This window comes from Setaria italica, chromosome IX, assembly GCF_000263155.2.
Source record: "Setaria italica strain Yugu1 chromosome IX, Setaria_italica_v2.0, whole genome shotgun sequence".
In the NCBI taxonomy this organism is placed as follows: Eukaryota; Viridiplantae; Streptophyta; class Magnoliopsida; order Poales; family Poaceae; genus Setaria; species Setaria italica.
This window is the reverse complement of record NC_028458.1, coordinates 18,635,178-18,661,524: the sequence shown is the minus strand read 5'-3', so window position 1 is coordinate 18,661,524 and position 26,347 is coordinate 18,635,178. Positions and strand designations below refer to the sequence as shown.

Genomic DNA, 26,347 nt, shown 5'->3' with positions numbered 1-26,347 from the left:
AGTCTAATTACAAAACTAATTACACAGATGGACTCTAATTCACGAGACAAATCTATTAAGCCTAATTAGTCCATGATTTGACAATGTGGTGCTACAGTAACCATTTGCTAATGATGGATTAATTAGGCTTAATAGATTCATCTCGCGAATTAGTATAGGGGTTCTGCAGTTAGTTTTATAATTAGCTCATGTTTAGTCCTCCTAATTAGCGTCCGAACATTCGATGTGACCCCTCCTAAAGTTTAGTACCTCGCATCCAAACACCCCCTAAATCCGTGTCGTGTGTCCTCACTTTTACTTTCGAGTTCCAGGTCCGATGATTTCCCACCAACCAATCTACTACCTCTGGATACCCCTCAGTAGGTTGTCGGGTATAAAATACCGACAGACTCCTAGCTCCAAGTTTTTTGTGGAGTTGGATGCGTTTGGCAGGAAGTTTTGTGAAGTTGATGGAGTGTAGCAGTTTTTTTGAAGTGGAGTGCTGCCAAACACCCCTAAGAGACTTTGATGGAGGTGGAGCTTTAGATGACTCCGGCTCCACCTGACACAAACATGGTACATGTACTATTTACTACTGTAGCAAGGAGGCAAAACGAAAACTGATGCAGGGGAGTTGAAGGAGCCACAAATTTAGCTTTCACCGGCTCCAGCTCCTCTGACGCGATAGTACCGGTGTCAGGTGGAGGTGAAGCCGGATGGAGCTCCACCAAAGGGGCTCTAATTCTCTAGCATTACTCGTCGGCGCTGTTGCAATATGTCCCCATGGTCTTTTAGTCGGCGACAATCTCTCATCATAGGGGATTGGCTTGTCCATCGAGTTTCTAGTGTCTTGAGTCTACCTCTTAGGTCGTCATGATTTCTGCAACGGTCTTTGGACAATCCTCGATGATCTCAGCCGGTTTCCTTCAGGAATCACTCAGGCCTAGATCAGCCGGTTTCCTTCAGGAATCACTCAGGCCTTGTTCAGTTGTTCAGGATTAAATTATGGAACGGATTCGTTTCTGGAGGGGAATAAGTGGTTCCGGTTGTGTCACTCGATCCTGAAGGGTTTCGTTTCGGAGGTCAAGACATGGGGATTGATTCCTGTCACTAAGAGGCCGGAATAACTAAAACGAGCTAGAATACAATCAATGCCTGCTCTATTCCAGTTTGAAGTGAACGATTATTTTACGTTAGGCTGGATTTTAAACTAGATCAAATCAATCCGTGTGGAATAGATCTTGTTCCGGGAGGTTCCGAGAGACCGAACGAAGCCTCACGTGGCTTAATTATGACCTGAGTTGAAGCCCGCCATCGTTATAGTCGGCTCGCGATTTGAACCGCCCTTGGAAAGTTTGTAGTAGCGACGGCCGACGGGGGCATTGTGCGCTGCATGCTGTGTCGTAAGTATTTACTTCGCATTTGAAGTGGCCATGCACGTCTAGCGAAAAAGGTCTATGTGGTAGTGCAAGGAGAAGGCGAGCGCGCGGGCTCCCTCCAGAGAACGACACGTACGGCGGCACGGGACGCCGAGCTCCATGCCAGCGTCGAGGACCACACGAGCAAGCTAAGGTGTCGGTGACGAGGCATGTCGTCGTGGCCGGGTCGACGACGACGTGGCATGGAAGCTCCTCGATGCGTGGGCCGCCACCGGGGAACACGTACGTGCAGGACGCCCTCCATGAACAGTCCGTGGTTCAGCGACCGCGGTCGAACACGCACCGGCGGGAAGCCATCGCGCACCGGCTCGTAGTGATGCACGGACGTCTGTGGTCCTCACCCTTTAGTAAGTCTGTACATGAGGTCAGTCAGCAAGGACGCACACGTGTCTATTTGTTCGTTGCTCTGCCCACGCGCGCGCCTACCTGGATTTGGAGCCACGCCGATTCCAGGCATCGCGCAAGCAGACAGCGGCCAGACGGGCCAAGGACGCGCGCGGGTCGGAGGACGAATCCGCCGTCGACAGCGTAATTGCCGTCGAAAATGACCGGGCTCGGCACGGTCTCGGCGGATAGAGCCATGGAGAGGATCGGAGTAGCGCCGTGCCGGCTATGCTGTCGGGCGGATACAGCAGAGAGCAAAGAACTAACCTTCTTCAGGAGCTTTTATCCCAGTTGAAGTGTCTTTAATCCCGAATCAAAAATAAGTCACCGAAGGCTATCGATGGGGGAGCTTTAGTCCCAATTGTAAAAACCAACGGGGCTTTAGTCCCGGTTGTAACAGATAGTGGGACGAGGAGACGTTTTGTCCCGGTTGGAAACACCAACCGGGACGAAGGCCCCACATTTAATCCCGGTTGGAATTACCAACCAGGAGTAAAAGGGGGGCTTTAGTCCCTGTTGATCACCAACTGCGACAAAATACGCATGCGCTCCCCTCACTGTCCCGGCCACCACCTTATTTTTACTCTTCTCCCTTAGTTTATCCCTTCTCTCTTCTGGCCTCCCTTATCTTCCTCCTCTCCCTTTTGCCCGTCGTCCCCTTCCCCTCCCTCCCCTCCCTCTCCCGCCCCCTCCCCCGGCCCTCCCTCTCCTACCGCCACCCCCTCCCTAGCCCTCCCTCTCCCGCCGGGCCGGCGCGGGCGGCGGGTGAGCAGCGGCCAGCGCGGGTGAGCGGTGGCGGGTGAGCAGTCGGCGTTCGGCGCGGGCGGCGTGCGACCTTTTTTTTTTAACCGTTTTATCCCGATCCGGTTGATAAAACCAACCGGGAGTGACCAGGACTAAAGGACCCTCTTTTTTCTCGAAAATTTAGTCCCGGTTGGATGTTTGGGATCTATGCCCCTATCCAACCGGGACTAAAAGCGCGTTTTCCAGATATGCGCATACGGCATTTTTAAAAAAAACATGATACGCGTATATGTTTCAGCAATTTTTTTAATATAAATAAATACAGATGCATAGCAACTTCACAACAGTAAACACAAGTCCAACGTAGTCAAATGGTAGGAAACAAAGGTTCGAGTACATAACAAAGTCACAAACATGATAACAGTCTCAAATTTAGGAAATTTTAAAAGGGCAGCTTGCAATTCATTGATGGCTATTGGCTTTGGCAAAGCTTCCTCTTCAAGTGCTTCATTCTCCTCAATGGTGACATGATCCCATAGAGCTCTGATGTCAGTCGTCCCCACAGAACTTATGCTACCACTAGCAGTAGCACTAGCACTGCTCGAATTTGTTGCTGCCATCTACTCGTGGAGATCAAGAAGCAGATTGGGAAAATGGAACAACGAAGCATCAAGAATTGTCGATCGGGAATGGGAAGGCAAGGGCCGACCGGCCAATGAAAAAGGCAAAGGGGAACAACTCACTGGAGTTCACCGACCTGCCGCTGAGCCGAAGCCCGAAAGAGTCACCGGTCACGGAGCTTGTCTTCTTCAGTTCTTGGCGAGCTCGTCAGATATGCAGGTCGTCGCGGCCGGCAGCCTTGCGGGTGTGTGGCCGTGCGTGGCGGTCTGGCGGAGATCTATCGCCGGTGAGCGGCGGCGCTCGTTTTGGCGCCGTGCGGGCGGGCGGGGGCGCACAAGCGGCAAGCCGGCGGCGGCGTGATGCGTCTGGACGAAGTGGAGGGGGTCGTTGGGGGAGGGGGCGCATGCAAGGGGTAAGGCAGGGAAAGATTCGTTACTGGGCTGGGCCGTATTGAAATCACCCCATACGTACCCATGAGGCGTATCGGTTATTTATTAATTTACTAGCAAAATACCCGTGCGTTGCTACGGTAAAAGATCGATTGTGTTTTTCAAACTAATGACATTTTATACCAACACAAATGCTGCCATATCCTTTTTTTTCCTTTCAGTTCCCAATAACAACTATATCCAACATTTAACATTTCCTAAGTTTAAGAAGTTTTGTAGTGGCTACTTGTTACCATGCATCAATTCTAACATCCAAGAGCGAAAACATATCACATTCACATTTAAGCAGTACTCCTATCAGCTATATTGTTTGCTTGATATTTTCACCATTACCCAAAGAATGAGATGCCCCAGCCATCTGATCGTGCAATTTAAGCAGAAATGCCACACCAGGCAAGAACTCATAAAGTCTGGCATTTTGTGCTTTCAAGGATCACCTTCGGTTTCTAGCACTCGTGGCTATTTTGGACTCCCTTTGGAGCCTCTCTTCAAGGATTCTAGTCCTCTCAGCAGCAGTTGTTCTTTCTTTTTCCAATTCTTGTTGGTGCCTCTCTTCAAGCATTATTGTCCTCTCAGCAGCAGCAGCTCTTTCATTTTCCAATTCTTGTTGGTGCCTCTCTTCAAGTGTTCTTGTCCTCTCAAGGGCAGCTGCTCTTTCATTTTCCAATTGCCTACAGGTGTGATCAAGTAACAAGTATACACGATTACACATTGTTGTTCATAGGGCCAAAATTCTGTTAAAGAAACTTTTGAGGAAGCTCACTCCATTAATTTGGAGTTCTTTGCCTTTAATTGGCTTATGTGAGCATCATATCTCCCCATGATTCTTGTAGTACTCTGGAATACGTGTTAGAAAATTACAACCAATAATAGTCATTACCTTCAATCAAACTCGTGGAAGAAATGTGTTTACATCATTGAACAATGCGAGAATATCTCCACTCAGGTTATCATCATCCTGCACAATCATCCTAGCATGGAATGAGCTGCCTGCCATAACCGAGGTATTGGTCATTTGTACAGCTGGTGCTTGTCGCTGGTACTCAGTACCAGAGGTCGCTGGAGGCCCAAAAGTCTGTGAATCCTGCGTGGGGGCTAACTGATCATGGGCAAGGGCAACCATCTCCTCTGGGATAGGTGGTGGTTGCCACACAATCAAGGCTCCAGTCTCCGCAGAAAGATGGCATGCTGAGTAAAAGTCTCCACACCTGATTCGTGACAAAGCATCTCTTCCAATAGGAGCAAGATTCTGAAAAAAGAATGCAATTTAAGGACTATAAAAAACCAACCCAACCTATGAAAATTATGGAGAAAACGTACAAAGTTACCAAGATAGAAGACTCATAAACTGATTCCTTAGCTACCGAAGCCTCATCAGCTTCATTGATCACCTCAACCTCTATCTTCTGTTGCAGTGGTGTAGTTCTTCCTCCTATAATGATATCCACCACTAAAGAAATGGTTGATTCAGTGGAAACCTTTTCCTTCCTCTTCTTGTTCTTGTAGCATGAAATATCACTGACCTGATGTGTTGCAGGCTATGATCAGGTCTATCAGTTATTCAAAGCAACATCTTAGATTGTGCTTTTACCACAAAAAAAATTGCATTAAGGGAATTCTAAGTTGAGGGCTACATGTCAATCATCTAGTTGATAATATAGCAGAAAGGGACAGGTAGAGCATTGTCTATTGCTGCAAAGGGATAGCAACCAGATATTGATAGAAGTGTATCATGCTTCATATTACATCACAAGCAATAGTTATCTACTTTACACATAGGAACTTAGATGCATCATGCTTCTGAAGGTCCAAAGGAGCTCACAATTTCTTTTAGTGAAATATTAGAAGTTACTATGGGTTCACTAAAAAATAAGGAAGAGAGCAGGAACAGAAAGAAAGTAACCAGCTACAATCCACCAGGTCAAGCAAAAATGCAGACTACGAACAAAAATGGAGAGAAGAAACAAACAATACCTGAGCTTCTCCAATGGAGCAGGACCCAAAAGAACGTCGCACGTCGGGCATTTTGTATCCCCCTTCGTCAACTTGTCATATATGCATTACCTGCAAACTGAACAAAGCATGCTATTATCAATGACTGAAGAAATGGAAGTCCAGGATGTTTACGGATTGCTAGCACAACAGCTCTATAATTCGTTTCATGACAGCGCTACGCGATGGCATTGAGCAGCTAGGACTGGGCGACAAGACACTCGTGCACAGATCGAGAACCCTCTGCACTCATGCTCAGCTGATCTAATTGTGAGTTGCGACTGATGCGCACCTGACCACTGCCCAGTGGAAAGCCCCTATTACAGTGTCGAAATCGAATGGAATCCAATCGATGGCAGGCGAACTGGAACTGGTCAAGAAGGCCATTACCATCCCCGCCCGCCGGCCACGGCCAGGACGCCCACATCTGCAAACTTTTGGGAAACGCTGCCCCCAGAAGAGGAAGTAGAGGAAGTAGCATTTCGATCGAGGATCCCTGATCCCATCAGCTTGCGCGGAGGAGGCGGGGGAGCAAGCTTACAGGCATGGAGGCACTCGGAGATGGAGGTGGCGTCGCGGAGGAGGCCGCCGCAGATTCCACAGCTGAGGCACGGCGCGACGGCCGAGCGGCGCACCACCACCGCATCCGCTGCAACGCCCTCGTGGCCGTCGCCTCAGCTCTGCCGCGCGGAGGTGCCACGAGGTGGCGGTCCTGGCGATAGGAGAGCGGTGCTGTTGGGGAGCGGGTCCGCCGTCACCGGAGCCGAGGCTCGCCGGCTTCCCCATACCATTGCCGATGCGGGGCGGCACGAACGCGCCGGCGAGAAGTTGGCCCATCGCCTGAACACGGCGCCTCCTTTTTCCCGATCCAGATCCGGCACGGGACGCGGCTCGGAGGGCGGAGGGAGGGGGCCGCTGGCCGCCCGCTCTGCCGCCCGGCTCCCCTGCTCCGCCACCCGCCCTCGCTCCCTACCGCCCAGCTCCCACCGCCCCCTCCCTGCTCTCCGTCGCCGCCGTCCTGCTCCCGTCGGATCCAAATCCGGCGCGGGGCGCGGCTCGGAGGGAGGGGGAAGCGATTACCATTTGTTTCAGTTTAACCCCCTCCCTTACTTCTTTTTTCCACCCGAGCCACCAATTTGTTAGAATTTGGACCGCGAGTTGATTCCAGGAAAGTTGAGCGGCTTTTTTGAAAATTGACCACGACGGTCGACCGTTGCAAGAAACATCCTCGCTTTCGTCTTTTTTCCACCCGAGCCCCCTATATTCAGAATTGGACTGCGGGTTGATTTCACGGAAGTCTGAGGGTTTTTTTGCAAAACGAGCGCGACGGATAAAAATTGCTGGCAGAGACGTTACTCGCTTTAATAATAGGTATAGATATAGATATAGATATAGATTTTTCGTGCGATACTTCCTGATACGTATTTCGCACGTATCCTTGCCGTATATACGCGATACGGCTGCATCCCGGCGTATCCGTGTAACGTAGCGTGCCGGTGCTGTCGCTGCCGCGGAACCTCCCGAATCGGAACGTGCCCAACCCTAACATATTCTAAGTACAAAATTGGATGTTTAACTCCCCACCTATGTAAAACCGTTTAAATAGTTTCGTATAGTGATTTTGCCATGTTGGCATGATGAGATGGAATGAGATGCTGACGTAGACTGTTTGATACATAGGTCCTGCTTGTAAGCGATACAACAGCTAATCTCCGTAAATTCTAGGGGTTGTTTGGCAATAGGGTGTTAAAATTTAACACCCGTCACATCGGATGTTTGGATGCTAATTAGGAGTATTAAATATAGGTTAATTACAGAACTAATTGCACAGATGGAGTATAATTCGCGAGACGAATCTATTAAGCCTAATTAGTTCATGATTTGACAATGTGGTGCTACAGTAATCATTTGCTAATGATGGATTAATTAGGCTTAATAGATTCGTCTCGTGAATTAGCACAGGGTTCTGCAATTAGTTTTATAATTAGCTCATGTTTAGTTCTCCTAATTAGCATCCGAACATCCAATGTGATACTGTTAAAGTTTAACACCTCGTATCCAAACACCCCTGTTTTTATTTCTGCGGGACCCGTTGAACTCATGAGTACTAGGAAAAAATCAAGCTGCCCCTTTCGTTCTTATCCTCACCGCGCGAGACCGCGAGCGACGCAGGCCGGTCGCCGGCCTCCGTTCTTCTCGGCCACAAGTGACAAGCGCTGCAGTTCCCCTCATTCTCTAGTTCTCCGACTCCACCAGCACCTGCACGCATGCCTCCCTAGAAACCTGGGGCTGCTTTGCACTCCAACCATGCACAGGTCATTGGCCTCGATCGACCTGCCAGGTGCTCACCGGCAGATCCGGCCGCGCCCGACCTCGAGGCACGCGGTCTCGAGTTTGTCCGCACCACTGTCGATTTCCCTTGACCCAATGTCAATTTCACTCGACCCGTCATTGATTTCGCTCATCGTGCCATTGATTTCGACGGAGCTTATGGACGAGGTGGAGAAGATGACGAAATGGGGGCGTGGGGTGGAGATGCACCCAGCAAGGGTGCCCTGACCTTCGGCACCAAAGCCAGCAGCTACCAGCTGTGCCCACGCCCGAATCTGCTGCTCAAGGACGACATCATCTCCGGGCTCCCGCTGCTCAAGGACGACGTGCAGGTTGAATGGAGCGCCGGAGCGGCTATGGGAGATAGGGGCAGAAGAAGATCAGAAGAGAGAGGATCCTGACCTGGTAACTTACAAGCGGAGCTCACGTCCACGTCAGCATCTCGGTACACCTCAGCGTGACCGCTATGCAAAATCATCTCAGGGGTCATTTAAACGGTTTTACGTAGGTTGATGGGTTAAACATCCGGAGGGGTGATGTGGTCAATTTATGATACGTTAGGAGGGTGATGTAGACTTTTTCCACGAGGAAAAGTATGAAACTGGGCCGAAAGTGGCAAAAAGCACACACACAAATCATCATTAGGTGCTACTTCACTTTACTGGTGGGTTGGCCCAAAGACAGTACCAGTGCACATTCTCTGAAAGAAATTTGGCCCAGTTGCATGTCCTTTCAAAGAAACGTTAATTTTCATAGGAAAACAGCACGGTCCTCCACCCCTCTAGTGGTGCATCCCCTAAAGCCATTCTAATATTATCGTTTTTACTCAAAAAAACACTGTCGTTTTTATCTTAAATAGCATTGGCCTCCTAGACGAGTGAAATTGACGGACCGTTTCACTAGAGGAGGTACGCTATGCCCGCTTCTAGTCGCGTTCAGTTGTGGAGTAATCAATCATGTAATGTGACATAGAGACCATATCCTTCCTTCCTCCCTCCCACTTCTTAAATCATGTACGCAAAACTTCGCACATCAATATAATTGTTCAGACTAATATCTTGCCTGCCGGAACCCCCTCTGAAAAAGTAATGCTCGCTTGGGTTGGGCCTGGGCACGGATTGTGAGCAATGGGACCGCCAATGTCCAATGATAGTCGCAGCCCATGACGGGTGACGGTGATAGTGCCACTCAATTGTAGCCAGTCTAATTCTAATAGATGCTTGGCTTTTTGTACCGGCGCAGCAGAGTGGAATGGCAGAGATGGGTGGTGCATGGACAAACATTTGAAACTAGGAAGAGAGGCGCGCTTTGCCGCGCCTGCTTCTGCTTGGCAACTTGTTACATGAATTTCAGTAATCGGAAATGTCAATGTTGACAACGACGCTGGGTAATTAGCAAGTTGGCAACATGGTAAATGTACTACACAATATTATTTTAATTTTGAACATCATCTATAGAGGCAATATTGAAGCAAAGGTTCACGTAGACCTTGGCTGTAGCTAACAGCACATGTTGACATGAGCGTAAGACATAAGACTAATGCAATGCCCTACTGTGAATGACTTGGAATCTATTGTTCTCATGCTCTAATTTGTAAAACAACTTACTTTTAAAATACAAAAGGCATGTACCCTGGCTCACAGGAAGGCTAAGGCGAGTAGTTGAGACGTGATTGTGAAGTATGCTGCATCGTTTAAAAGAGATTGAAAATTACTGCTGAACTCCATTGCAGTGGCACAAATTGTGAACTCCATTGCAGTGGCACAAATTGAAAAATATGCAGAGGGCTGGAAGACCACCGTTGAACCCATGGCGAGGAGAAGAGGTGGCTGCAGGTGAACGGGAGGAAGTGGGCTGGAACGCGTGCTGCCTCCTCGATTTCGTTGTGGGGCATCAACGAAGCTGGTGGAGGCGCACATGGCGAGGGGAGAAGTTGGCATAGCTGTGTGCCATGCCAATTTCTTCGCGGGGAAGGACGCCCCGGACACATGTTTCCCATGGCATGGAACTGACAGAGCATAGATGTTCGACTGAAGTACGTCGATGCCGAAGCTGAAGCCGAAGGAGAAGGCGACGGCTGCGAGGGAGGGGTTGTGAGCGAAGGCAAGACATGACCAGGCGGAGACGATTTGTTCCGCGGGCAAGGATGAAGTATTTTTCTCACACGTAAAGACTATGCAATTTGCCAAATGTAGACACTCATTGATCGAGCACTAGTAGACATGCGTTGACCGAGCACCGGTCTGTGAAGAGATATAGACACGTGTTGAGAGCCGGTTCGGTAGCAGACCCTACCGTAGGGCAGCAATCTTTGAGCGATGTAACTCTAACTACTTGATTATGATAGTGGAGATTGGAGAGGAATGAAAGCTCAAAAACATCAAGATTTGCCGGTATAGTTTCTTGGAGGTGCCTACAGATGTGCATGTATCTGTTCATAGAGATCAATATGTATGTGTGTGTGATTATTTTTTTCAAAAAGAATTTAGTTAGTCCTATTTGGATACAGGGGCTAAACTTTAGTCGGCTAAAAATTAAGCCCTAATGATCCAAATAGTGAGGCTAAATATAGGCTAAAATTAGCCAACCACCCAACTAAACTTTAGTTCATTAGCCTTCGAAAACCAGCTAATTTTAGACACGAATGGCAAAATACAAAAATACCATCCACTAAAACCTTACATTTTTTCACCTGCACCCCATAAGGATAAAATGGACTTTTATCGATAAATGAGCTAAAAATTAGCTCAGACTCTAAACAAGATAGGGTCAATTTTATGCTACTAAAATTTAGACTTCTAAACTTTAGACAACACTAAACTTTAGTTTTAGTCCATCTAAAAGGACCCTCAGTTGTGCGAGAGGTGATTGCCTCCTTAGGGGGTGCTTGGGAGGAGGGGGCTAAACTTTAGCCCTATCACATCGGATGTTCGAATACTAATTAGGAGGACTAAACATAAACTAATTACAAAACTAATTGCAGAACCCCTAGGCTAAATCGCGAGATGAATCTATTAAGCCTAATTAATCCATCATTAGTGAATGGTTACTGTAGCACCATATTGTCAAATCATGAACTAATTAGGCTTAATAGATTCGTCTCGCGATTTAGCCTAGGAGTTGTGTAATTAGTTTTGTAATTAGTCTAGGTTTAATACTCCTAATTAGTGTCCAAACATTCGATACGACGGGGGCTAAAATTTAACCCCCTCCTTCCAAACACCCCCTTAGGCTCGCACATCGGCTACCGGTTCAAATTTGTGGCCTAAGTCCAAAAACAACATAGACATTTTTTTTAGACAAATAACTCATCAACACTTGGTTGGTGGGAGTCCCTCTTCACTTCTTACACATGTGCCATGTCTCTAGGCTCCGTAACATTTGGCAACAAAGCTAGGGCCATGTTTAGTTACTCCCAACTTCCAACTTTGACACTATGCAAAAAGAAGATTCCCCATCACATCAAACTTGCGGTACATGCATGGAGTACTAAATGTAGATGAAATTAAAAAGTAATTGCACAGTTTTGTTGTACTTTACGAGACGAATCTTTTGAGCCTAATTAGTCAATATTTGGACAATAATTCACAAATACAAACGAAACGCTACAGTGTGCTACAGTGCTGTAACAGTAATTTGGCACCTCCCAAATTGGCCAACTAAACAAGGCCTAGATCAAGCGTGACTTGAACCAAGAGCCTCCCTTCACATTCCGAAGTCTGACTTGAAAGGCTGATGTATTCTCTGTTCTTTATCCCTATATATCTTTCCTTTTTCATGAAACCAGAGATTTATAATTTCGCTTGCTCTAGATAGAAAGCTCCTCAAAGTTCCACTTACAAGCAGGCTTAATTTAAGATCGATCTGTCACCTTCCATTTGGTGAGGAGTCCTAGTCTATGCTCCACTGGTGCCTGGTCCCTAAACATCAATCCATGTAGCGAAGTGTGAGGTGTGCATGGAACTCCGAATGAAACTGACAGAGTTTTTGAAGTTGAATTTTTTTCAAAAAAAGATGAATATATTACTGTAAACCGCCCAGGACTCGTACTAAAATCCCTGTTTTTTCAAAGGTAGGACCGGACTCTTTCCCGTTTGGGTCCCTAAACATAAAGATTTTTTATTCCAGTTTGCATTTCCTACTCCCCCTCGCCTTCGGATACAAGACTCGGAAAAGATACAGAGTCAACGATACCAAACTTCTTCCCTTCTCCTTGCCCTTCTCCAACCTCGCACGCGACGAGCACGATCCACCCTTATTCTCCTGCACTCCGTCACCGCCCGCCCGCCCGCCCCCGAGTCACTTCCACGTGGTCCCCACACGTCGGCATGGGCCCCTCCCCCCTCCTCCGCCCCATCCGCGACGGCTCCGGCTCGGAGACTTACCCCTACCACCAGAGGTCTCCCGAACGTTCCCTGCCCGGTGGGTCGAGCACGGGTCCGGGCCCTCGAGTCAGTGACATACTCGGTGACGCGGGCCTCCGAGTCCCAAACCCCCGCTGCAAGAAAGAAGCTATAAAGGAACGCTAATCCCCTCCTCGGCTCCTCCACATCTCGCATCCTCTCGCCGCTGCCGCTGCAATTAACGCCACCGCCGGCCAACAACCCGAAACCTACCTCCGCCGCCGCAGCCGCCGACATGGCGAGCCAAGGGGAGCCGTCGGCCTCCGCTTCCGATCCGTAAGATCTCGCGCCTCCCTTTCCTCCCATCCTTCCCCGGCCGATCCGATCTGGTGGACTTCCCTAGGGTTTGGGGTCCCCGGCTCCGATCTGACCGGTGTTTTTGCGATTCTGAGGTTGGGGATTTGTTTGATGGTGGTTTTACCGGTGTTGGCGTGTGCAGGAAGGGGAAGAAGGACTACTCGACGGCGATCCTGGAGAGGAAGAAGTCGCCCAACCGCCTCGTCGTCGACGAGGCCACCAACGACGACAACTCCGTCGTCGCGCTGCACCCGGACACCATGGAGAGGCTGCAGCTCTTCCGCGGAGACACCGTGCTCCTCAAGGTGGGATTACTGTCTAATCTGAGCTCGTTTACTGCTTACGGATGTTGACCTGATTATCAGATTGTTTATGTCACGGGATCGATGTGTCGATGATTAATTGAGGAGTGGGATTAGTAGATTTAAATTGCAGATCTATTGGAAAAGGAACTTGTATCACCGTAAAGTGTAAAGTCATTGTTTTGTTTCTGAATTTCAGTTATGCTTGGGTAGTAGAGTTTGTGCTGCTGTAGATTCATCTGGTCGTGTAGATGGTTAAATTTCGTCAATTTGCATTCCTGCTACATTGCTTCATTTAAACGTAGTAGCAATTTACATTTTTTTTTGCTTCAGTGGTATTTGACAACATGATGTTTCTTATTTGCAAACATGTTCTTGTAATACATCTGTTCTAGATTTAAATGCAACTAGTCTTTTTGCATGAATATCTTAAATTGTTAAGACTGAGGAACTTACGATAGTTTTATTCAAATTGATTCTTGTTTTTCTGTTGGATGGAGATCCCATAATTCATAGGCAATTGGATGTCATGGTTTTACTTGTAATTCTGTATTCCTGGGTTAATGATTAATTGGTAATTGTCTATCTTTTTGTAAGTTTGTTTCTTTACTTCCTAGAGGTTGATGCCAGATGTTTGTTAGTGAACCATATTGCCACTTTTAGTGCATGTTTCAATTTCTCACCTTATGTTTTGCATTATATAGGGTAAGAAGAGGAAAGACACTATTTGCATTGTCCTTGCGGATGAAACCTGTGAGGAGCCGAAGGTCCGGATGAACAAGGTTGTCCGCCAGAACCTGAGGGTGAGGCTTGGTGATGTGGTTTCTGTCCACCAGTGCCAGGATGTGAAATATGGGAAGCGTGTACACATTCTTCCAATTGATGATACAGTTGAAGGCATTACAGGGAACCTGTTTGATGCCTTCTTGAAACGTAAGTTCCTGATCTTGTGATTATTGTTCTTACTTGATCAAGTTTATCTTGCACTGTTCCTTAAGCATGGCTACACTGTACTTAACTATAATTTTAATTGAAACACTGCTCGTATCTTTCCTGTTGTCAAAGGTTTCCTGAATTCTGAACAGGGAAATGTCTAACATTTAGGCTACCTGTAGCTATAATATGTTCCTATCTTGTTTTGTTATGTCATATTAAACCTGATTGCTGTTCTACCATTTTCTAACAATTGCGCTTCTTATGGAATTCGGCAGCATACTTCCTGGAAGCATACCGCCCGGTTAGGAAAGGCGATCTTTTCCTTGTCAGGGGTGGAATGCGAAGTGTGGAGTTCAAAGTGATAGAGACTGACCCTGCTGAGTATTGCATCGTTGCACCAGATACTGAAATATTTTGTGATGGAGAGCCTATTAAGAGGGAGGATGAGGAACGTCTTGACGAAGTTGGCTATGATGACGTTGGTGGAGTTAGGAAGCAGATGGCCCAAATCAGGGAGCTTGTTGAGCTTCCACTGCGCCATCCTCAGCTTTTCAAATCTATTGGTGTGAAGCCACCAAAGGGCATATTGCTGTATGGACCACCTGGTTCTGGAAAGACTCTTATTGCTCGTGCTGTTGCAAATGAGACTGGAGCCTTTTTCTTCCTTATCAATGGCCCAGAGATTATGTCAAAGCTAGCAGGAGAGAGTGAGAGCAATCTCAGGAAGGCATTTGAAGAAGCAGAGAAGAATGCTCCATCTATCATTTTCATTGATGAAATTGATTCCATTGCTCCCAAGAGAGAGAAGACCAATGGAGAAGTGGAGCGTCGTATTGTGTCACAGCTACTGACTCTTATGGATGGACTCAAAGCTCGTTCCCATGTTATTGTTATGGGTGCTACAAACCGACCAAACAGCATTGATCCTGCTCTTCGAAGATTTGGAAGGTTTGACCGGGAAATTGACATCGGTGTTCCTGATGAAGTTGGAAGGCTTGAGGTTCTCCGCATTCACACTAAGAACATGAAACTAGCTGAAGATGTAAGTGCCCATTTTATTCATGATCAATTGCATTTTAGGCTGTGATAATATCTTTTCTAGCATTGTTTGATGTCCATTTTCTGTAATTTCCAGGTTAATTTGGAACTCATTGCCAAGGATACCCATGGATATGTTGGTGCTGATCTTGCTGCTCTTTGCACTGAGGCTGCTCTTCAGTGCATTCGTGAGAAGATGGACATCATTGATCTTGAGGATGAGACAATTGATGCTGAGATATTGAACTCGATGGCTGTTACAAATGACCATTTCAAGACTGCACTTGGAACAAGCAACCCATCTGCTCTTCGTGAAACTGTGAGTTCCCTGTCCATAATTGTTTGTTTGAGTTGCTCTTTTCTGGGTGCTGACTTCCCTTTCTGGATTCAGGTTGTTGAAGTTCCTAATGTCTCTTGGGAGGATATTGGTGGGCTTGATAACGTCAAGAGGGAGCTCCAGGAGGTAAATAGATGCTAATTGACCTTATAATGTGATCTTGCTATTGTTGTGTACCAGCAATTTGATAACGTTTCTCAATTGATGCAGACTGTTCAATACCCTGTGGAGCACCCAGAGAAGTTCGAGAAGTTTGGCATGTCTCCATCCAAAGGGGTTCTGTTCTATGGCCCTCCTGGTTGTGGTAAGACCTTGTTGGCTAAGGCAATTGCCAATGAGTGCCAGGCCAACTTCATCAGTGTCAAGGGTCCTGAGTTGCTGACCATGTGGTTTGGTGAGAGTGAAGCCAATGTCCGTGAAATCTTCGACAAGGCTCGCCAGTCTGCCCCCTGTGTCCTCTTCTTTGATGAACTTGACTCGATTGCTACTCAGGTCCATACCCATCCTACCATAGCTCTTTAGGTTTGGTGACATGTTTTCTATACCTTACAGTTAATGCCATGTTGCAGAGAGGAAGCAGTGTAGGTGATGCTGGAGGCGCAGCTGATAGAGTGCTTAATCAGCTTTTGACAGAGATGGATGGCATGAATGCCAAGAAAACCGTGTTCATTATTGGGGCTACAAACAGGCCTGATATCATCGATCCAGCACTGCTTAGGCCAGGCCGTCTTGACCAGCTGATCTACATTCCACTGCCCGATGAGCAGTCTAGGCTCCAGATCTTCAAGGCCTGCCTTAGGAAGTCCCCTGTGGCGAAGGAAGTGGACTTGAATGCTCTTGCCAAGTACACCCAAGGGTTCAGTGGTGCAGATATCACAGAAATTTGCCAGCGTGCAGTTAAATATGCCATCAGAGAGAATATCGAGAAGGTAACTTCCTCTTAACAGTTCTCTGAACGCAAACCTAATCAGTTATGCTCTGAATATAGAAATTATTTCACAGATTACATCTGATCATGAACTGGTCAGACATTTTAGCAAGATGTACTTGCCAATTTAGTACATTGTAGCTTTGTGAATGATCATGTCTTCTAGCTAAGTTTTTGTAGAATTGCAGCCATTTTATTTTAAGGCCTTATTATTTTCATATGAATAAATTGCTTGTGACTAATCTGGATGAATATGTTTTTCAGGATATTGAGAGGGAAAGGCGGAGAAAGGACAACCCTGAGGCAATGGAGGAGGATGAAGTCGATGACATTGCTGAAATCAAGGCAGCTCACTTTGAGGAGTCAATGAAGTACGCCCGTCGCAGTGTCAGCGATGCCGATATCCGCAAGTACCAGGCGTTCGCCCAGACATTGCAGCAGTCCCGTGGGTTTGGCAGCGAGTTCCGCTTCTCGGAGCAGTCCACGACCGCTGGTCCTGCAGCTGCAGCCGATCCTTTTGCTTCCACAGGCGGAGCGGATGATGACGATCTATACAGCTAGGTGTCTTGTTGGGTTGGTTCTGGGTCGTGTTTGATATCAGTTGTGTCAGTCATGTGTTTAAAACTAATCGTACTTTAGACACGGGATGTCCTGCAATGATATTTATTTTCCGTACATTTGGACGTCGCCGACTCTCGGCTTTTACTTTATCATGATACATGCTGTTGGCCATGTCGTCATTGGTTGATGACAATCTCAATGAGAATATCTTTGCTGGGTTCTGCAGTTATGATTTATGTTCACCTTTTCTTTTGGTGGTGCAAGGTGATGTATGTTAGTTAGGCTGTTGGATGTTCTCGGCCAGACTATTTACCCGAATAGGAATAAACTGTTCAGGGTGAATGTGGGCCTGCTCGTTGGAGCATAGCTGTGAATCGCAGCTTAGAAAACTGTCCTGGTCAATTTTAGGTTGGAGCTGCAGCAGGCAGAGACCCCGGGGACCTTGGGGCTGGACTGCTAGAGGAAGTTAGTTCAGGTCCTCCATGCAAACGTTCTGAAGTTTTGAAAACTTTCGAAACAATCCATTCGCAAAAGTTGAGGTTTAAATTCTCTCTATGGCAATTCGCTTTTGCGATAATATCATAAATTGTAGATGCGTGTTTTTTTTTTTGGATTCGAAATCTAGGACATTTGCAGTTCGCTAAAAACCGGAGGTCCCCGGCTATTCAATCCCACTCCAAATGCTGATGTGGATTTACAGTTGCGTCGAATCCAGATACTGACGCCCATTTTGAAGCTATTGTCCCCCAACAAAAAGCGAGATAACTCAAATCATTTCTCAAGTACTTCAATCAATCAGTAGAAACGGGTCGTGTCCCCGTCAGCCCCCGTCTCCCCGAGGCCAGCCAATTCCCGCCCTTGGTCCGTCCCCAGCTCATGCCGCCTCCGCTTCCCTCCCCGCCACTGCCCCCGCATCTCCTCCGCCACCTCAATGGCCGCACGCTCACCACCGAGCTCCTCGACCCCCTCATCCGGTCCACTTCCTCCTCGCCGTCCCCCTCCCTCTCCTTCTCCCTCTTCATCCTCCTCCTCCGCTCCGCCCTCCGCCCGTCCCACCTCACCTTCCCTTTCCTCGCGCGCGCCGCCGCGCGCCTGTCCTCCGCCCCCCTTGCGGCCGCGATCCACGCGCACCCGCTCCGGCTCGGGCTCCTCCCTGCCGACCTCCACGTCGCCAACTCCCTCGTCCACGCCTACGCCGCCTGCGCCCTGCCGGACCACGCCCGCAGGGTGTTCGACGAAATCCCCCGGCCCAACCTCGTCTCCTGGAACGCGCTCCTTGACGGGTACGCCAAGTGCCGGGACCTCCCCGCCGTGCGCCAGGTGTTCGCTCGGATGCCGAGGCGGGACGTGGTGTCCTGGAGCGCCATGATCGACGGGTGTGTCAAGTGTGGGGAGCACCGGGAAGCACTCGCGGTGTTCGAGATGATGGAGAACGCTGCTGCAGCAGTGGAGGATGAGGAGGGTGGGGGCGGGGTGAGGGCAAACCACGTCACGATGGTGAGCGTGCTAGGCGCATGCGCGCACCTGGGGGACCTCGAGCGTGGGAGGCGGGTGCACAGGTACCTCAGTGAGCGTGGTTTCCAGCTCAACCTCAGGCTCGCCACCTCACTGGTCGACATGTACGCTAAGTGTGGGGCGATCCGTGAGGCTCTTGGGGTGTTTCGGGCTGTGCCAGTGGAGAGCACTGATGTTCTGATATGGAACGCCATGATCGGCGGCCTTGCAGTGCATGGCATGGGCACCGAATCAGTGGACATGTTCCGGGAGATGCCGCGTGCTGGGGTTGTGCCGGATGAGATCTCGTACCTCTGCGTGTTGAGCGCTTGCGTCCACCGTGGTCTGGTGGATGAGGCTTGGATATTCTTCCGCTTGCTCGAAGCGCAAGGGCTCAGACCGCACGTTGAGCACTATGCTTGCCTGGTTGATGTGCTTGGTCGAGCAGGGCGCTTGGAGGAAGCATATGGTGTCGTTAGAAGCATGCCAATGAAGCCCAGTGTTTCTGTGCTCGGTGCTCTCCTGAACGCATGTCATTTACATGGATGGGTAGAACTTGGTGAGGTAATCGGCAGGCAGCTTGTCCAATTGCAGCCAGACCATGATGGCAGGTACATTGGCTTGTCCAATATCTACTCTGTTGCCAGGCGGTGGCAAGAGGCGAAGAAAGCAAGAAAGGTGATGGAGGAGAGGGGTGTAAAGAAGGTCCCTGGGTTTAGTGAGATTGATGTTGGTGGAGGGATCTCCAGGTTCATTGCCCGGGACAAGACTCATCCGGGCTCAGCACAGATTTATGACCTGCTGGATCTAATAGCAATGGAGATGAAAATGAAGGCTGATGATACCATTCCAGATTACCCCTGTGCAACACTGCTAGAATGATGGTTGCACCTGTGGATCTCTGAACAACCAATTTCCATGAAGTAGTTTGGTTATTTCAGAGTGAATCTGGGCATAGTATTTGTCACTCAATTCTGTCCACTGAAGCACTATGCCACTATCCAAATTCCAAAGCATCACTTAGGCTAAGTGGAATCTAAGCCAGCTAGTACAACCTAGTGGGCGAGCAGATCTATCAGGGGACAGATATGTGCAGATTAGAAACAACATTTGTTCCACATTCTCTACTGAAAAAGAAACATAAAAGGATGGGATCCAGAAGTAATCTTGACTCTTGAGATCCTCCTAGCTGCTCTGAGAATTCAGTAAAACAAAGCAGAAATTAATGACAATCTTGATTACTTCATCGACATGGACATTGCTCGAATAGCAGGCAGACAGTATTTACATCTGGATAAGCTTTTTTCAGGAATTGCTTCACCTGTAGCTACTGCTTGTATGACAGATTTGGCAATAAGGTGAAAACCATATCACAGTGTTCCATCAGTCAGAAGGATGTGCTAAAACTGTGTCCGGAGCATGCAATGTGCCAGGAACCAAGGAGCATGTTCCGGCAATTTATATGGGAGTTCATAAGCAGTTTCCGCCCTACATCGCGTCGGTACATATTACCCCTCTTCTTTTTATGCATATCAGCTGTGCCAAATGTAGATAAACAGGAATTCTACAGGTAGGTGCATGCAAAGTGCAACACCTGCAAACATAGGAAGTAATGAGCTACATACACTACATGAATACCCTTAGCACTTAATACAACTCAAAAATCACTTCACAAAACCAAGTTAAACTGTACAATAACCCTTCTACTTGGAAAAATTACTCCTAGATCTTTGATTAAGCTCTGATAAAAAACATGGAACCTCCAGGTGGGTGGAGAAGACTGCCTACATGTGCTTACAGAAAGTGTCCGCATAGGCTGCACCAAACCGTTTGTTTACACTTGTCATGCTCTCAGACCTGTATGCTAAATGAAAACTTCAGGTGATCTTTTAGTCACTTGCTGTTTTCACTACTAACTATGCAAGTCAAGCCATGCAAGAACACCTCATCTGCTGATGCTGTGAATCATTGTGTTCTCACAAGCTTGGGCGTCCATCTTTGCCATGCAAACCATCTCCCTTCCCCTGCTTTAATATCTGCAATTCTTCTCTTCAAGTCAAGGACTTTCCTTTTCTTTTCATCACTCACTAATTCTTTTGAATTGCTGATCAGGGGATGCTCCGGTGTTCCAAGTTCGCTGCTCTCTACGATCTTTTGCACCATATCCAGCACCTCGCTCATCTTGGGCCGGTACCTAGCATGGCGCACCAGGCACTTGTTTGCCACTGACGCAAGCTGGGCTGCTGATTTTATGCTATAGTTCCCCTGAAGCCTCGGATCGATCACAGTCTCAAGCTTCTTAGCGTCGGAAGAGTAGGGCTTCACCCAGTCCACGAGATTCTGCTCACCTCTCGGCCTATTTCGGTCCAGAGGCCGCCGGCCTGTAAGGAGCTCATAAAGCACCACACCGAAGCTCCATATGTCGTTCTTGGTGCTGAGGCGTCCTGTGTGGATGTACTCAGGAGCTGCATATCCAATTGTCCCCACCACCTGTTTGATTGCCATAGAAACAAGAATTTTAATAACAAGAACCTTTAACAGATGTTGATATCTATGAGTTGATGCATAATTTTAGAATCACACGTGGTCAAGTGTTTGCAACTGGAAAGCTCCAACAAAGCTAGATGGTTGTAACTGACCAGAAAGGTTGGGTGACTTTTCTGATGGGTCCTTCGGCACTAGCGTGCAAACTAACCGAAAGTGCTTGACCGCCTATGTGTTACTTTTCTACTTTTATTTGCTTGTTTAGAAGATAGTAATGTGGTCAGCCCCTTGTTTTCACGAGGCCATCAGTATTTGAAGAGTTTTCAAACACGTGTAGCAGTTGATTGACCAGATCAGAATGGTAGAATGATTCTGTCTTCTAATCGCTGTTGGGTTTGCTACTTGGTTATAGGTACTACTGTACCAGAGGGGCGCGAGGAAGCTGTACTTCAAATCAATGTGCCAGCATTTTGCAGTAAGAAGCTAAGAACAGTGCGTCATCAATTCTGTACATTTGCAAAGAAGATTGTTTGTTGCATACCGCTGTGGACACATGGCTTCCTTCTTGAGGTCCTAATCTTGCCAAGCCGAAGTCTGACAGTTTTGCATTCCAGTTCTCGTCGAGAAGAATGTTTGATGGTTTCAGATCTCGAAATATTATCTAACAAAAAAAGAATTGTTATGATCCAAAGTTATGTAAGACTAGTCCATAAACAAGTTCAACCACAATGCAATGCTTCTTCTCATTGGCACAAGGCTGAAATGCAATGAACAGGGGAAATTTAGCGGTCAGAAGAACATCTGATACAGAGGTGACCCTGAGCTGTTCTCTCTAAAAAAAGGAGAGGTGAATGGATCGTGTGTACCTTGAATTCGGATTCTTCGTGGAGGTACTTCAACCCTCGAGCGGTGTCAAGCGCCACCCTGAGCCTCATTGCCCACGATGCCGGCCGCGGCGACCTGGCCGACAGGTGGTCCGCCAGGCTCCCGTTGGGCATGAACTCGTAGACGAGCAGCAGCTGCATCCCCCGCTCGTCGTCCTCGGCGCAGTATCCGATGAGCTTGACGAGGTTGGCGTGCTCCACCACCCCGAGCACGTTCACCTCCGTCATCCACTCCTTGTGGCCCTGCAAGCCCTTGCGGCTGAGCTGCTTGATGGCGACGTCGATGCTCCGGCGCGGCTCGCCGGCCGCGCTCCGGACGTTGCCCCGGTAGACGCAGCCGAAGCCGCCCTCGCCGAGCATCTGCGCGCGGCTGAACCCGCGGGTGGCGGATCGGAGCTCCTGGAAGGTGAAGACGCGGAGCGCGTTGGGCGGCCGCTGCGACGACAGAGACAGCTGCCGGCACCGGCCCAGGGAGCCGGCGCTGCTGAGCTCCGACGCGTTGAGGGAGCAGCACTCGGACGCGGACCGCCGCACGTCGGGGTCCGTGGTGGAGGTGGTGCTGCTGGTGGACCGCGCCGACAGCGACCGCCCCGTCGTCTTCGTCGTCGTCGTCGCCGGCCCCCGCCGCTCGTCGCCGTCCCGCTCCCGCTCCCAGCTCGGGAACCGGAAGCAGTGCATGGCGGCGCTTCTCTGCTACTCGGAGTTGGAGACGCCGCCCCTGCTCTGCAGCACCATCGCGGAGACAAGTTAAGAGGCAATCTTGTTTGTTTGTTTATTTTACTCTACTCGAATGGCAGCAATGGCGATTTGCCAAGAAAGAGAAGTTTTCGAGCCAAAATGAAAAGATCAAACATCAGTTCAAAACGAAACCGATCACCAATCAACGGAATTCAAGCCACCCACCAAATCTGAGCAAGGCGAGCCGCGGGAGAGAGCACGGCACGTCCAGGTAGACGATTAGGCAGGCCGGCCGTCCCCTCCAACCTCCCCAACCAACCTTCACCGTCCGCGGCAATCGCTGTCGACGGCGTTATCCGATCCCGCCCCGATCTCGTTCTCCGCACCCAACCCCAACCAACGAATCCCGTTCCCCGTTCCCACCCAAGAACGTAAAAACAAACGCGAGCTTCGGTTCGATCGCCCACCTGGTCACCTCCGCATAGGGGGAAGGGAAGAAGATGCGGTGGCAGGTCGCAAGCTCGTCGGAGTGCTCCGCCCCCGATAAAGGATGGGCTTCCGAACTTCCGCTGGGCGGGGGTGAAGGGTTAGCGGGTGGGTCATGGAGGGGGAGGAGGGAGGGTGAACCGGGTGGGGGCGTCTGCTCGTGCACTAGGCGCGGCGGCGGCGGCGTCGATCGGCTCGGTCCACGTCCTTGTCTTCCTCCGCTGTCTCTGTCTGTTTGGTGGGTTACTTGCTTTGGTGGGGGGCGAGAGAAATGTGAGGGATTCGACAGCGAGAGAATACGGGGACAGGGGCAACGCGGAGAAGGTTGCGGGTACGATCGGCACAGAAGTTGGAACATCGAAATAAATCTTGAAAAAATCAGACAAAGGATAAAAATGGACATATGCCTTGTACGAGTAATCACAAACTCGTCACAATATTGCAAATGATAGAATTAAGATACTACGATCTATATTGATTGGGTCAGTTCTTTTTGAAAAAAAAACTAGACTGATCAATCTAGATCGTAGTATAATGTGTGTCTCGGAGTGATGAGTGATTGAAATATCCTGGCGTGCTGCTTGGTTATGCATACTTATTTTTATGACTAACCAAGTAGAGGTGGAGGATGGTGGAGAGGCATTTCTTGTTCATTGCATTAGAATCCCCTCTTCTAGTTTCACTTCTTCTGCATTTTTTTTTAACTTGTAGGACTTTTTTTTCGTGAATTTTTATCTCCCATTTGCCTGGATTTTTGGGCGAGTTTATTGGTAGTAAATGTTGCTAGGACGTGTGAGGATACCTAGGGTGATCCCTAGATCCCCTTACGCAAGCACATTCTACTTGAGCTTTCCTAAAAGTCCTCTTCCCTATGTTTTTGGCTAAATCCAGGACATCGAGGGTGAAATAGAGATCTTTTGACAAAAAATCACTATGTATGTATTCAGCTTTGTCTAATTTTTTTGGTGGATTTGATTCGCAAAAAACGTGGATTTTAGATGGTAGGTTTTCAAGTTTGGATGGCGAGTTCTCGAGTTATGTCTCAACATATTTCAACCCGGAACATGGTGATATCTGCCTTGCAGACACAGACCTTGGTTTCAAAGCAGGGTCCAAACTTTCGGACAATCGCAAAATCAGATTCAACCCGAAACTTCTAAGGATCAGTAACTTCCAATGAAAAATATTTCCAGCCTCTGATAATTTTATCTCTGTTGGTTCCGCTTTGCTTCTAAACTTTTCTAGCATTGTTCCTAGATTAAATGTGTCCACACTGTGTTTGTGTGACTTGATGATTGCTAAAAGGAAGTCTCTTTGTATTATATTTATGATATAGAGCTAGATTCTTGTGAATAATTTTTGTTAGCTCTTGTTCACCCCTTCTAATTAAATTCTTATTGATTGGAATTGAGATTCTTGCAACTATGACTACAACTTGAATTTAAAACTCAAGTGTTACAAAAACATGTGCCGCCAACAGTCAGCTTGTGATTTTTAACTTAGCTTTAGTACAAAAAAGGGTAGGTGACCGGATGTGTCTCTGACGAAAAAAGGCAACTCGTTGCACAGCTAATACATGCAGGAGTAGAATTCAATAGACTATTGCCATGCTTCGTCCATTTTTCGCACTCCTATTTTCTAATGAACGGTTTATGATCGCCGAGGAGACCAATCATTCCACGGTATGGGATTTTAGATACCTTAACAACCATAAATTAATTAGATTATAAATTCAAACAGAACAAGTCCACTTTGAGATCATCATGTGGGGCAACTTGGTGGACAAGATTGGCTATTCACAAACAAAAACCTTTAAAAAGCTAATTAAGGTTGGGCCTACTCATGTTACGCTGATCATGATGACGTTTGAGATTGTAGGATGACAGCCATCAGGTGTACTCCCTCCGTTCCAAATTTTAGATCGTTTTGATTTTTCTAGGTTCATAGATATTATGTATCTAGACATATACTATATCTAGATGCATAATAATATCTATGAACCTAAAAAAGCTAAAACAACCTAAAATTTGGAACGGAAGGATGACAAAGCAGATCAGTATATATATGTTGCATATATATAAGAATGCTGTGTAAACAGATATTCAACGTTTGAATTTAAAATGGAAAAAATCTACATAACCACCAACATATCAAGGGTCGACCACATCACCCCTCAAGTACAAAACCAGATGTTTAACCCCCTCACCTTTGCAAAACCATTTAAATGGACCCCTATAGTGGTTTTCCTAGGTGGTTTTGCCTAGCTGGAGCGCTGAAGTGGACTGAGACGCTGCCATGGACATGTAGGCCCTACTTTTAAGTGGACAGGTCAGGTTTCTTTTTTTCCCTCCCCATGGCCGCTCGCATTGGCCTGCCAGCCCGCCGGAAGCAGCGGGGCCGAGCAGAGCGTCGCCGGCTAGCTCCGCCTTGACCTCCGTAACAACCAGCTGAAGCTCCATTGCCGGTCCTCGACACCTCCTCGTCGCCGGAGCGCCACCTGCTCGATTGAAGCTGTTGCCACTGCCGGAGCCGAAGGAGCCGCTACCATGGCCTGCCGATTCGCCTCGTGCCGAGCACACCGGAGCATGGCGACACCACCAGGAGCTTCGCGACATCAAGCCGCACGTGCTCCACCAGTTGATGTCGTCGTTTTGCCGCCGGGAAGCTCCATCGCCGTGTCGGCCACCGCCCGAGCTCTGTCGCCGTCCGACCATCTCTGTCCATACCCACCTCTGGTGAGCCATACTACGTGACCCCTCCCTCTCCTCTCTACACAACACTGCTCCACTGTAGTCCCAGCGAAGGGCCGGCGATTTCATCCGCCAGAGTTGCCGTCCGCCATTGCAAAGCTCCTGAGCTTTTGCTCCTGGGGGGAGGGTGTGGACGGCAGGTGCGGTACAGTCTAGGAAAGGGCGGACGACAGGCGGTGGCCCGGGTGAGGGAGGAGGAGGATGGCAGGCGGCGGCACTGGCCGAGGAGGGGTCAAACCACGTATGGCGGCTCGGGTGAGAGAGGGGCAGATGGCAGGCAACGGCAAAGTGGAGGAAGAAGATGAAGATGAGAGACTGACACGCGGGCTCCACATGTAAGCGGTCGACATTAGCAACATAATCCACCTCAGCACTCCAGCTTGGCAAAACTATCCAGGAAAGCCACCTTAGGGGGTCATTTAAATGGTTTTGTAAAGGTAGGGGGTTAAACATCCGGTTTTGTACTTGAGGGGGTGATGTGATCGACCCTTGATACGCTGGGTTTACGTAGACTTTTTTTTCAATTTAAAATCCTGTGGCAGGATACTCAAGAAGTTTAAAATCCATTCGACGGCCGTCTACTGGTGGGTAAGATTTGTCGGGATATGACAACACCCACAGCGTGCTTAAAAAGTTCTCTCTCTCTCCGTTAATAAAACTTGTCATAAATAAACTAAGACACCGACATGTGAGGGTTTTAGCTTGCGTGTGAACATGGATCTGGCACTAGTTTACATCGACCAACCTGTCGTTCATCGATGAATAGTCGCTGTGGAGAAATGTTCTTTTCCTTGGGCCAGTGACACATGCACTAGCTATGAGCCTATGAT

General features: G+C 48.3%; 3 protein-coding genes and 1 pseudogene across 6 annotated transcripts; 2 read left to right on the top strand and 2 right to left on the bottom strand.

Moving 5' to 3' along the window:
• Positions 1-4,049: 4,049 nt before the first annotated feature.
• On the bottom strand, positions 4,050-6,399 carry LOC111258443 (annotated as a pseudogene).
• Positions 6,400-12,467: 6,068 nt separating this feature from the next.
• LOC101783353 (cell division cycle protein 48 homolog) lies at positions 12,468-16,970 on the top strand. The gene is made up of 9 exons (XM_004982954.3): positions 12,468-12,618; positions 12,782-12,944; positions 13,646-13,874; positions 14,153-14,919; positions 15,013-15,234; positions 15,307-15,378; positions 15,463-15,744; positions 15,822-16,181; positions 16,445-16,970. Exons 1-9 carry the CDS (start codon positions 12,578-12,580, stop codon positions 16,739-16,741), a joined length of 2,433 nt encoding a protein of 810 aa, XP_004983011.1. The 5' UTR covers positions 12,468-12,577; the 3' UTR covers positions 16,742-16,970.
• Positions 16,971-17,517: 547 nt separating this feature from the next.
• On the top strand, positions 17,518-21,467 carry LOC101781470 (pentatricopeptide repeat-containing protein At5g08305). The gene is made up of 2 exons (XM_004982947.3): positions 17,518-19,736; positions 21,132-21,467. Exon 1 carries the CDS (start codon positions 17,618-17,620, stop codon positions 19,115-19,117), a length of 1,500 nt encoding a protein of 499 aa, XP_004983004.1. The 5' UTR covers positions 17,518-17,617; the 3' UTR covers positions 19,118-19,736; positions 21,132-21,467.
• LOC101781873 (probable serine/threonine-protein kinase PBL11) lies at positions 19,738-22,991 on the bottom strand. 4 transcript variants are annotated; one of them, XM_004982950.3, is made up of 4 exons: positions 22,749-22,991; positions 21,586-22,321; positions 21,261-21,380; positions 19,738-20,725 (listed from the first exon to the last, which is right to left on the bottom strand). In XM_004982950.3, the coding sequence occupies exons 2-4, from the start codon at positions 22,279-22,281 to the stop codon at positions 20,201-20,203; spliced, it is 1,341 nt and encodes a 446-aa protein (XP_004983007.1). In that variant the 5' UTR covers positions 22,282-22,321; positions 22,749-22,991; the 3' UTR covers positions 19,738-20,200. The 4 variants fall into 4 exon arrangements, with proteins under 4 accessions (XP_004983007.1, XP_004983006.1, XP_004983008.1 ...); XM_004982949.3 differs by having other exon boundaries at positions 21,586-22,326; positions 22,749-22,988; XM_004982951.3 differs by lacking the exon at positions 22,749-22,991 and adding an exon at positions 22,507-22,703 and having other exon boundaries at positions 21,586-22,326.
• Positions 22,992-26,347: the final 3,356 nt, after the last annotated feature.